Source organism: Polyodon spathula, chromosome 2 (assembly GCF_017654505.1).
Source record: "Polyodon spathula isolate WHYD16114869_AA chromosome 2, ASM1765450v1, whole genome shotgun sequence".
Classification (NCBI taxonomy): Eukaryota; Metazoa; Chordata; class Actinopteri; order Acipenseriformes; family Polyodontidae; genus Polyodon; species Polyodon spathula.
In genome coordinates this window covers 107,887,548-107,900,390 of record NC_054535.1, presented here as the reverse complement: position 1 = coordinate 107,900,390, position 12,843 = coordinate 107,887,548, and the positions used below count along the sequence as shown (strand labels likewise).

Genomic DNA, 12,843 nt, shown 5'->3' with positions numbered 1-12,843 from the left:
ATCTGAAGCAATTTTTCCTGGAATAGTTAGTAAGCATGTGTAAGGGGCAGTGTTGTGTCATGTCGCTACAGATTCTGTCCCCTGTAGGTGAGATGAGAGGAGCTCTATGACTCTTAATACAGACGAGCCCGGCTCTTTTGCATAGTGGTTAAGACGCTTGCCTGTGGTGTGCGAGGTTTGGACCCAGCCTCTGCCCTGTTACACAGCAGAGCAGAAACAACAACAGATAACACTGTGTAACAAAAAATTATTATTTTTTTGTTCCTGGGTAGTAAGTGTTATTTCCTAATTGCTTATGCCTCATAAGTATAAATACAGTATAACTGTAAATCTCGAAAACCTACTCACTTCTAAATCTTTTGTAGTCATCTTTGTATTACTTTATTATAAATAGATGTTAATTTGCATTCATATGTTGTTTTTTTTCTGACTTTATGTGAATGAAAAGACACACATTTGCCCATTTTCCCATTGGAAATAGTGATATTTTGAAATATCACTGTCCTGGTCACAAAAGCAAAGTTTGTGGGGAATAATAGCCATTTTCTATACTTTTGAGGCATAAGCAATTAGGAAATAACACTTACTACCCAGGAACAAAAATTGTGTTATATAGTGTATTCAAACGGAATCTAACAGAACACATATGATATTAAACGGGCACAGCATTAAATATTAGGAAAATGCTTCCGCGGAGGATTCGTTTGCAATGCTCTGGGGAAGCTCTGTCTGTTTCCAGGGCAGACTTTTCCTTTCCCAGTCACTCTCGTCTCTATACTTACTGCCTGGGCGTAGGCTCCATAAGCCCCGAACTGGATGGCCATAGGGTTGAACATTCCCATCTGTCCTGCCATCTGCTGCATCCTCCTGATAGTGCGCTCCTTGTCTGTGTCTGCGAACTTCACCACCAGACTGGAGGAGGCGCCCTGCAACAGACAGACAAACCAGGTGAGCAGTGCAACAGACACACATAGACAGACAAGCCAGGTGAGCAGGGTGACAGACAAACATACAGACAGACAAGCCAGGTGAGCAGGGTGACAGACAAACATACAGACAGACAAGCCAGGTGAGCAGGGTGACAGACACACATACAGACAGACAAGCCAGGTGAGCAGGGTGACAGACACACATACAGACAGACAAGCCAGGTGAGCAGGGTGACAGATACACATACAGACAGACAGACACACATACAGACAGACACACACACAGACACACACAGATATATACACAGACAAACACACACACTCTCAGAGGCACAAACAGACACACACAGATTTACACACAGAGACACACACACACACACACACACACACACACACACACACACACACACACACACACACACCACACACACACAGACACACACACAAATACACACACACACACACACACACATACAGATACATACACACACACACACAGAGGTACACACACACATAGAGACACACAGACATACACACATAGAGCCAAACCGGTTTAGTAGGGTGACAGAGAGACACACAAACATTGAGACAAACACACACACACAAGCACATGCAAAAAGACACACAAACACACACACAGACCCCCACACACAGACACACAAGAAGTTCTATCACAATAATCCTATAATATACAGTCATATAACCTATACTTGTAAATATCAGTAAATTAGCCATGTCTTGCTCTAGTTTATGCATGATCAGATCAATCAGCACCATCAGCTCTCACTCCTGCCAAACCCTGAATTAGAATTGATCAGACAGACCTGCTCATTTGCAGATCTACGTACAAGCAGTCTGGCAGTCTATCTTTACCACAGGGCATGTTCACATATTAACTTTTCTGATCCATTGCAATTAAAACATTTGGCAGCGATTGTGTTTGCCTGTGCTTCTGGTAATCATTGCAGAACTTTGCTAAAATGGTAAATTGCAGCAGTTAGAGTGCCTCAGGGCTTACTAAATACTTTATGTCACTTTCATTGACTACCAGTGAGTGTCTGCTATTGTCTAACACAGTATGAAGCAGAGCACAGACACACACATGCTGAGTTTGTGAAAGGTAAGACAAAGATTCTAAAAACCGAAATTGTGTATCATTAAACCTCAAAGGCAGTTAGTTATAATACTGCCTATATAAAAAAAAAAAAATCAAACATCAAATGAATATCAACATCTATGTTGTAATTCTGTTTTGTGTCTAAGGGGTAGATGCCATTGGCATTGTCCCCATGTTCTATGGGGTTATTCAATCAAACGGACAGGTTTAGAATGAGGACACACCCCAAGCACACCCCAGCGCTATGAAAAGGTTCATAGACATTTCTGTAATCCTTTCATTTAAACACATCTTTACACACCTCTGGAAAGTGTAAAACACAGGAACATTGTTGCTGCTATATTTTTTTGATCAAGTCTACCCCTTAGGATCTTTAATTCATACTCACTGCCTAGGAAACTACCAGTGATCTAAAGCAACAGCTCCAGCAGCCAAGCTGCTGTGATTTCTGTGTTTTAGTCCGGTTGCTCCTTTCCTTTTGTTTCAGAACCCCTTCGCACTTTCCCTTCACACTTTTTCTCTTTACTCCCCCCATTTTGTGATACTCAGAAGCAACAAGAAATGGCTTTGCTCTAGGAAGATAATGAAGACACAGTTAACAGGCCCCCCTTAGCGCCCGCACTTTCTAAAAGCAAGCCAAAAAAGTCCACCCCTGCAAAGAACATTGACAATCTGCTTCCATCCCCATGGTTTCAGACCAGCTGGAATTAGGATCACCAGCGAGACAAAGAGATAGAGAGAAATAGAGGGGGGGGGGGAGGCGAGAGGTGGAGTGCAGCTCAAAGGAGCAGAAGGAACAGAACGTCTTAAATGATACCCATTCCCTGGTAGCAGACAAATCTCTTTCTGCCCCCCCCCCCCCCCCCCCCCCCCCACCCCTTGTTTCTGTGCTCAATCGATCCTTGTTAATTGCACTCTTAATTACAATCCACTGCTGGGTGAATATTTTAAGGCACACGCTTCCTTCTCATTATCACCCCCACCCCCCCCCCCCCCCCTACATTTTAATTAGAACTTCATTCTGCTCCTTAATGAGCGTCTGCATCCTTGCCAGCTAAACAGGTTAGTCACTTATCAGCCGAGCTAGCCAGACAACAACTGGGGCATTTATATTGTGCTTGCTGGGGATCGAGTTTACTTCTGCTCTATATTTTGGTTCGGTGTGTTGAGTAACTGAACTATTAGAGACTCATCAGTGCTAACTTTAGAAACACAAACAAGACACACTGAAAGAAACTGAATACATGACAAACAAAACATCGAGAAAGACTTCCAGCTGAAATACAAGTTGATTTTAGCAGTGTTGAGTAATTGTGAATTACCCATACAAATACTATACATCTAGGGTGTATTCATTCTAAACAAAATGTATCATGTTAATATTCTTTAGCTCATTGCATATGGTGTATATACAAACTTTCTTTGGGTTACTTATTTATTTCTCCCATAGTTTTATTCCACACAGTGTTTATTATTTTGATTCATACACTGTTACTGTATGTATTTACTGCATGGATGTTAATGTAATTAAATAAGCCGATGATTTAATAGTTTGCTTTTTCATTGCTTTCAGTCTGTCCATTCGCCATTTAACTGATGAAAACCTGCTGCACATCGTTAACTATTTCATACCCTCTGTGAACTGAGGCCTGCATAGAGTTATATTTCCAAATAAAGAATCTGTTGTGAATTAGGCTATGCTTAAAGCAATATGCTTCTTTTAAATAAAATCATTGCATACTAATCCCACTATAATCAATACAACTTCTACTAGAAAACAACTGTTACTATGACAGTAGTTTGTAGAAATCTGTGAAGTGAATCCTATAGGGTTTAATATTAAAGAACGGGAAACGTAACAATCCCAGTTTGCAAGAAATCATACTGTATATCTGAATTGCATTTAATGTCTCAGTGCCCTCTACAGTACTGGAATGCCCGGTAATGCCCTCTGCAGTATTGGAATGCCCGGTAATGCCCTCTGCAGTATTGGAATGCCCGGTAATGCCCTCTACAGTACTGGAATGCCCGGTAATGCCCTCTGCAGTACTGGAATGCCCGGTAATGCCCTCTGCAGTATTGGAATGCCCGGTAATGCCCTCTGCAGTATTGGAATGCCCGGTAATGCCCTCTGCAGTATTGGAATGCCCGGTAATGCCCTCTGCAGTATTGGAATGCCCGGTAATGCCCTCTGCAGTATTGGAATGCCCGGTAATGCCCTCTGCAGTATTGGAATGCCCGGTAATGCCCTCTGCAGTATTGGAATGCCCGGTAATGCCCTCTGCAGTATTGGAATGCCCGGTAATGCCCTCTGCAGTATTGGAATGCCCGGTAATGCCCTCTGCAGTATTGGAATGCCCGGTAATGCCCTCTGCAGTATTGGAATGCCCGGTAATGCCCTCTGCAGTATTGGAATGCCCGGTAATGCCCTCTGCAGTATTGGAATGCCCGGTAATGCCCTCTGCAGTATTGGAATGCCCGGTAATGCCCTCTGCGATTGGAATGCCCGGTAATGCCCTCTGCAGTATTGGAATGCCCGGTAATGCCCTCTGCAGTATTGGAATGCCCGGTAATGCCCTCTGCAGTATTGGAATGCCCGGTAATGCCCTCTGCAGTAAATGCCCGGTAATGCCCTCTGCAGTACTGGAATGCCCGGTAATTCAGAAAGGAAAACACAGATTTAAGCTTACAGATGGGGCTTTTGTTTTACTGGCATCATTTGGATGGTATTTCTAAAACTGTATGGGATAATACAAATTTAAATTGGACACGACTTTAGCCAAGATGTTCAAACAAAAGAAAAGGAGATAGCCATCCCACACACTAGGTGGTGCTGCAACCTTTATTTTCACAAGGCTTTAATGGGATTTTCTTTCTTCTTTGACCACAGGCAGGGTAAAAAAATGAAATTCATAGCCTGAACAATCTGTCTGGAAAAGCAGGCCAGATCCACCTAATTCCATTTATTTTGTCAGGCTGTACAAGCCTGGAGAAGGTCAGTAGATGGAGACGCACAGAAAGAATCAGTAATTGCGTTTGCTCTCCTATGTGGGCAGATGCTTGTCAGTGGACCTGTAAACCAATAATCAGATAAATTAATAGCTGAGCCCATCCTGCAGAGTGCTGGGGCGGCTGGCGGATGGAGAAGGTCGAAGTTATCCCATGCTGGAATTCACCCAATCTATCTGCTGAGAGCACTCAATTACAACACAATGGGCTTTCTGTGCAAAGTCTGCCTTTAATGCTATGAAACTTTTGGAAGACTTTTTGGGAGGCTTGGTGTGAGTATAGAGCAGACCACCAAGTGACCCATATTTCACAGGCCAGACCTACAAACTGAAATTAATACCTGCAGACCCTCGACAGTCACTGTCCAGCCTGCAAAATAAAACTTGCATGTAAGAGTCGATTTAAGGTCAAACTTGGCTGTTGTTATTTTCTTTTTAGAGATGTAAATATACGAGGATTACTGGCTCTAAAAAGTAATCTGTTACATATAATCGATTACTTTCTCAGGGAAGTAATATATTACTGATTACTTATTACTTTTTCCAATAATAACAAATTATAATAAAACCAACATAACAGGTAATGCAAAGAACATTGAACTTTTTTTCTTTTTACTGTGGGTTTTACAGACCTAGGTCTTAGTTTTAATGCCAGTAGGGTAAAACAAATAAATCAGATACTTACGAAAAAGTTACTTGCACAAAATAACAGAAAGTACTCATCATTATCTTTGGCCATGTAAAGCAATCTGATCACTTGTCACTTGTAACATTAAGTTGCACTATACAAAAATCAGGACCAATACAATGCAGTACAATACACTAACAATGTTAAAATATTACAAAACATCACAACGGATTAATAATAACCAAAAAAGAAAAAAAAACGTGAACTAAATAAAGCTCACGGAGGGGTTGTGATAGATCCTTGAGACATAGCGCTCATCAAAGACAATGCAATCAACAGCCCTGAGATCACACTGTACACATGTGGGCAGCTACAAATCTGTCTGGGGTTCTTGAGACACTACATGGAGAGTCACTAGAGAAATGTTCCTTTTATAATAATCTAGATATATGGATTGATATGCATCTTACTTTTAATTACCAGATTTATAAACGTGTTTAAAATTAGGACCTAAATGAGGTTTCTTTTAAAAAATAGGGAGGCGTTTTCCCTGTCTGGCAGGTTACAGTTAGTGACTGCAACTATCTTCCCTGTTTTAGATTGCTGTAATTATATTTACCCGTTTGCTTGTGAGCAGTCACTAAATAAACGAGATTTACCATATAATTGATGAATATAATCCCCCTTGTAAATTAGGCCTCGTCTCAATGAGTAAATCTCCTGGTTAAATAAATAAATAAATACAATGTGACGAGGCTAGCTTTGATACTACAGTTTTTCCAAATAACCCTAGACAACGGCTCTCTAATCGCTGAAACAGGCTTGCAATAGGGAGGTGCAGCCGTATTACATTACAAAGTGTGTGACAGGCCTTCTTTAGCAGATCAAATAATCAGTCCTGTGAGGGTCACCCTATTTGAATAAAAGACTGTTATCACTACATTATAAATCCTTACATTCTCAAGGCCCAGCCTATCTCAGGGATCTCCTTCTGCACCACATACCTAAACGGAAATTGCGATGTGGTGACAATGTTCTTGTGTCTGTGCTAGGACTCGTCTGTGCTCTGTGGGTGACAGTGTCCTTGTGTCTGTGCTAGGACTCGTCTGTGCACTGTGGGTGACAGTGTTCTTGTGTCTGTGCTAGGACTCGTCTGTGCACTGTGGGTGACAGTGTTCTTGTGTCTGTGCTAGGACTCGTCTGTGCTCTGTGGGTGACAGTGTTCTTGTGTCTGTGCTAGGACTCGTCTGTGCTCTGTGGGTGACAGTGTTCTTGTGTCTGTGCTAGGACTCGTCTGTGCACTGTGGGTGACAGTGTTCTTGTGTCTGTGCTAGGACTCGTCTGTGCACTGTGGGTGACAGTGTTCTTGTGTCTGTGCTAGGACTCGTCTGTGCACTGTGGGTGACAGTGTTCTTGTGTCTGTGCTAGGACTCGTCTGTGCACTGTGGGTGACAGTGTTCTTGTGTCTGTGCTAGGACTCGTCTGTGCTCTGTGGGTGACAGTGTTCTTGTGTCTGTGCTAGGACTCGTCTGTGCTCTGTGGGTGACAGTGTTCTTGTGTCTGTGCTAGGACTCGTCTGTGCTGTGGGTGACAGTGTTCTTGTGTCTGTGCTAGGACTCGACACAGTGTTCTTGTGTCTGTGCTAGGACTCGTCTGTGCACTGTGGGTGACAGTGTTCTTGTGTCTGTGCTAGGACTCGTCTGTGCTCTGTGGGTGACAGTGTTCTTGTGTCTGTGCTAGGACTCGTCTGTGCTCTGTGGGTGACAGTGTTCTTGTGTCTGTGCTAGGACTCGTCTGTGCACTGTGGGTGACAGTGTTCTTGTGTCTGTGCTAGGACTCGTCTGTGCACTGTGGGTGACAGTGTTCTTGTGTCTGTGCTAGGACTCGTCTGTGCTCTGTGGGTGACAGTGTTCTTGTGTCTGTGCTAGGTGCTCTGTGGGTGACTGTTCTTGTGTCTGTGCTAGGACTCGTCTGTGGGGTGACAGTGTTCTTCTGTCTGTGCTAGGACTCGTCTGTGCACTGTGGGTGACAGTGTTCTTGTGTCTGTGCTAGGACTCGTCTGTGCACTGTGGGTGACAGTGTTCTTGTGTCTGTGCTAGGACTCGTCTGTGCACTGTGGGTGACAGTGTTCTTGTGTCTGTGCTAGGACTCGTCTGTGCACTGTGGGTGACACTGTTCTTGTGTCTGTGCTAGGACTCGTCTGTGCACTGTGGGTGACAGTGTTCTTGTGTCTGTGCTTGGACTCGTCTGTGCTCTGTGGGTGACAGTGTGTGTCTGTGCTAGGACTCGTGTGCACTGTGACAGTGTTCTTGTGTCTGTGCTAGGACTCGTCTGTGCTTTGTGGGTGACAGTGTTCTTGTGTCTGTGCTAGGACTCGTCTGTGCACTGTGGGTGACAGTGTTCTTGTGTCTGTGCTAGGACTCGTCTGTTGACAATGTGTCTGTTGTGTCTGTGCTCTGTGGGTGACTGTTCTTTTGTGACAGTGTTCTTGTGCTAGGACTCGTCTGTGCTCTGTGGGTGACAGTGTTCTTGTGTCTGTGCTAGGACTCGTCTGTGCACTGTGGGTGACAGTGTTCTTGTGTCTGTGCTAGGACTCGTCTGTGCACTGTGGGTGACAGTGTTCTTGTGTCTGTGCTAGGACTCGTCTGTGCACTGTGGGTGACAGTGTTCTTGTGTCTGTGCTAGGACTCGTCTGTGCACTGTGGGTGACAGTGTTCTTGTGTCTGTGCTAGGACTCGTCTGTGCTCTGTGGGTGACAGTGTTCTTGTGTCTGTGCTAGGACTCGTCTGTGCACTGTGGGTGACAGTGTTCTTGTGTCTGTGCTAGGACTCGTCTGTGCTCTGTGGGTGACAGTGTTCTTGTGTCTGTGCTAGGACTCGTCTGTGCACTGTGGGTGACAGTGTTCTTGTGTCTGTGCTAGGACTCGTCTGTGCACTGTGGGTGACAGTGTTCTTGTGTCTGTGCTAGGACTCGTCTGTGCACTGTGGGTGACACTGTTCTTGTGTCTGTGCTAGGACTCGTCTGTGCACTGTGGGTGACAGTGTTCTTGTGTCTGTGCTAGGACTCGTCTGTGCACTGTGGGTGACAGTGTTCTTGTGTCTGTGCTAGGACTCGTCTGTGCACTGTGGGTGACACTGTTCTTGTGTCTGTGCTAGGACTCGTCTGTGCACTGTGGGTGACAGTGTTCTTGTGTCTGTGCTAGGACTCGTCTGTGCACTGTGGGTGACAGTGTTCTTGTGTCTGTGCTAGGACTCGTCTGGGTGACACTGTTCTTGCTGTGCTACTGTGGGTGGGTGACAGTGTTCTTGTGTCTGTGCTAACTCGTCTGTGCTGTGCTGTGGGTGACAGTGTTCTTGTGTCTGTGCTAGGACTCGTCTGTGCACTGTGGGTGACAGTGTTCTTGTGTCTGTGCTAGGACTCGTCTGTGCTCTGTGGGTGATCAGGCTTTCTGCTCTTTAGTCCCACGCCCATGGAACGCCCTGCCGAGGTCTATTTGAAAAATTATAGTAGTTGATGTTTTTAAATCTAATCTTAAACTTACTTCTTTCAAGTGACTTTCTGCAAATTATTTCTTGTTCTTACTGTTTGTCTGTTGAAATGTATATGGAAAACTAAAAAGTATTATTGTTATTATTATTAATTCAATATATTAACATTACGTTATTCAGTAGGTTTCATTATGACTTTATGAAGCAAAATTCAGTATCAAAGCCTTCTGATTTACTGTGATCCTGAACTCACTAAAACTCAACTACAATATAACACTTTGTACCAATTTTAATACAGAGGTTCAAAAAAGTAATCAGTGTCACCCACATATATACATATACAAGCATGTATACAGTGCATACACACATACACACATACACACACACATACATAACACATAGTAACAGGACAACCATACATCAGCTATATAACAAATGTTTTGTATCATCTAGACATTTGTAAGATTGACATACAGCTATGGCCAAACAGTTTTGTATCATCTAGAATTTTAAGATTGAGACAAAATTAAACAAAACAACTGTAAAAACCGAAACTGTATGAACATTATTTTTATCTTTTATTTAACATCATGTCCTCAAAGAAACGACACATTGATGTTGCAAAAGTCTGTCGGAAACCATAATAGTAGTACAGTATTTCATGTCAGATTTTGAAATGTCACATTTTTAAATTTGTCATTATTTAATGTATATGGAAAACTAAAAAGTGGTATGCAATTCAACATATTAACGTAACGTTATTCAGTAGGTTTCATTTGACTTTAAAGCAAAATTACATAGCTGTACACATGCAACACACACACACACACACACACACACACACACACACACACACATAGCTATACAACACATGCATAAGTTATAACACAAACCTTGCACATAGCATAGGGTAATAAATGAAAAAATAAATAAACACAAATGGCAGAAATAAATAGCAACTCATAATGGAAAGTGTGGCGGAAGTGCACAGAAGCTGTGTTTCCCTTGAAGGTGCTGAGAAAGGGTCAGAGCCTAAATACCTTGTAATAGTCATCTTGTGTGTATAAGTGTCTGATGTATTGCTGTCCCTGCCACACCACCGGGAACGAGACTACGCTGTCAGCTGAGATATCCTGGATAAATTCAAATAAATAAAAAAATAATGCAAATAAATACATGCATACAAAAGAAACAAATGAAGAAGGTAAATGAAGAAATAAGGACTACAGTGGGGCAAGTTAGCAGCCTCAGATGAGAAACGTAAACATCAGCGCGTTATCTGTTCGCTCGTCTGTCTTTATAACTTTAAAGGTGCGGCAATCGATGTCCCTTCCCTAGACTAGCTTCAGTACCCTTTGCCTCCCTAACACGGTTCATCTTGTGTTGTCAGTGACCTCTGAAGGTACAACCCTATAGAGCTTCACTGTTATTCAGGTTGTTCCACAAGTATTCCAGCTCCCATTGCTCTCTGTGCTAGGCGGTGTCCTTTCATGTATTTCTCCCTTCTTTTAAAGAAAGCAGAACTGCCTACTGTTGTATTTTTACAGTGTTTACTCCAGTCTTTAATTAATTCCTCTTTTTTGAAGAGGGATGTAAAAGACCTGTTATTTCTAAAACTAAGTGATATATTTCAAGCTCCCTGCAACACTCTCAAGGTGTTTTGCTTTTCATGTTGTAACATTGTTGTAAATTACAGAATGAAGTAAACGCTTTGAAAATAAGGTCATTTTTGTCTCAAATGGGGTTCTCTCTGGATTGGAAAAGGGGCTATAATACCTGCGGATCAACATGAATGAATAGGAAGTTTTATAGTATTGACTTTTCTCAAGAAACTTCTTAAAAGGATTAGTTCTGATAAAGGGGGTGGGGGGGAGCAGTGAAATTCAATAACGGGTAAGGGAGTTTAAAGCCACACCTTAACTGAGAGGTAACCCTGATTGCAGTGTATGTCATTAGCCAGCAGCAGTGAAAGACTCTAGCGTGTTTCAGCAGGGGCTGGTTGAAAGCTTGCTGATAGACAGGGTGTACTCACCGGCATGGTCTGGCTGCCGTGCAGGGCGCTGATAGCAGCCTGAGCCTCTGCGTGGGAGGAGTACTTCACAAAGGCACAACCTGAAGAGAGAGACAAACAGAGGGACAGGACAGGGATTGCTATTACTATCTTTTCAATTATTTTAACCCCTTTCCCAATTTTTTTACCCCCAATTTCCTCTCTAATTTGAGACTGTCCAGTTGTGTTTCCTCGCCTCAACCATTCCCCACAGCAGCTCAGGAGAAATGGTGAGTGGATGCCAATGAGCTCCTGGCCCCTGGAAGACAAAGGCCAGCTGCAGGTGTGAGTCCGAGCTCACTGAGTTACTGGTCGGTAGGGGTCTCTGTGGCACTGTGAGAAGAGACAGTCTCTGATGGGAGTCCCACAGCTAATGCAATCCAATGCAATTCTCCCTGTAGAATCTACAGGGAAGACTGGCAACGTGGCACAGCCTAGACCCCCACTGCGCTCCCCTGTGCTCAACTACACTCCCCCTGCTCTCCCCCTGCGCTCCCCTGCATTCCCCCTGCGCTCCCCTGCTCCCCCCCTGCGCTCCCCTGCACTCCCCCTGCGCTCCCGTGCACTTCCCTGTGCTCATCTGCACTCCCCCTGCTCTCCCCCTGCGCTCCCCTGCACTCCCCCTGCGCTCCCCTGCACTCCCCCTGCGCTCCCCTGCACTCCCCCTGCGCTCCCCTGCACTCCCCCTGTGCTCCCGTGCACTCCCCTGTGCTCATCTGCACTCCCCCTGCTCTCCCCCTGCGCTCCCCTGCACTCCCCCTGCGCTCCCCTGCACTCCCCCTGCGCTCCCCCTGCACTCCCCCTGCGCTCCCCTGCACTCCCCCTGCTCCCCTGCTCCCCTGCACTCCCCCTGCGCTCCCCTGCACTCCCCCTGCGCTCCCCTGCACTTCCCTGTGCCCCCTGCTCCCCTGCACCCCCTCCCCCTGCACTCCCCTGCACTCCCCTGTGCTCATCTGCACTCCCCCTACTCTCCCCCTGCACTCCTCTGCACTTCCCCTGCACTCCCCTGCACTCCCCTGCATTCCCCTTGAGCTCCCCTGCACCCCCTGTGCTCCCCTGCACTCTCCCTGCGCTCCCGGGCACTCTCCTGCACTCCCCTGTGGTCATCTGCACTCCCCCTGCTCTCCCCTGCATTCCCCCTGAGCTCTCCTGCACCCCCTGCGCTCCCCTGCACTCTCCCTGCGCTCCTGGGCACTCTCCTGCACTCTCCTGCACTCCCCTGTGGTCATCTGCACTCCCCCTGCTCTCCCCTGCATTCCCCCTGTGCTCCCCTGCACTCCCCTGCGCTCCCCTGCACTCCCCTGCGCTCCCATGCACTCCCCTGCACTCCCCTGCACTCCCCTGTGGTCATCTGCACTCCCCCTGCTCTCCCCTGCATTCCCCCTGTGCTCCCCTGCACTCCCCTGCACTATGCTGCACCCCCTGCGCTCCCATGCGATCCCCTGCACCCCCACTACGCTCCCTTGCACTCCTCCTGCGCTCCCCTGCACTCCCCTGCGCTCCCCAGCACTCCCCCTACAACCCCCCTGTGCTCCCCTGCACTCCCCAACTCCTCCCTGCACCTCTAACTGTATGAGGACAGTGCCTTTATGTTCATTTTTTGAAGATAAAAATTCCATGTTG

The 12,843-nt window shown here is 45.6% G+C and overlaps 1 protein-coding gene across 4 annotated transcripts in view; it reads right to left on the bottom strand.

The window, feature by feature from the left end:
- Positions 1–12,843, bottom strand: part of LOC121306952 (CUGBP Elav-like family member 4) — a 257,276-nt gene that overhangs the window by 33,281 nt on the left and 211,152 nt on the right. For 3 of the 4 annotated variants that reach the window (XM_041239007.1, XM_041238979.1, XM_041238996.1), the window contains exons 5-6: positions 11,203–11,282; positions 783–926 (exon numbers count right to left, since the gene is read on the bottom strand). In XM_041239007.1, the coding sequence (XP_041094941.1) occupies positions 783–926; positions 11,203–11,282 (224 nt within the window). Of the gene's footprint in view, positions 1–782; positions 927–10,210; positions 10,304–11,202; positions 11,283–12,843 lie in introns of all 4 variants that reach the window. The other variant, XM_041238987.1, reaches the window with a different exon arrangement.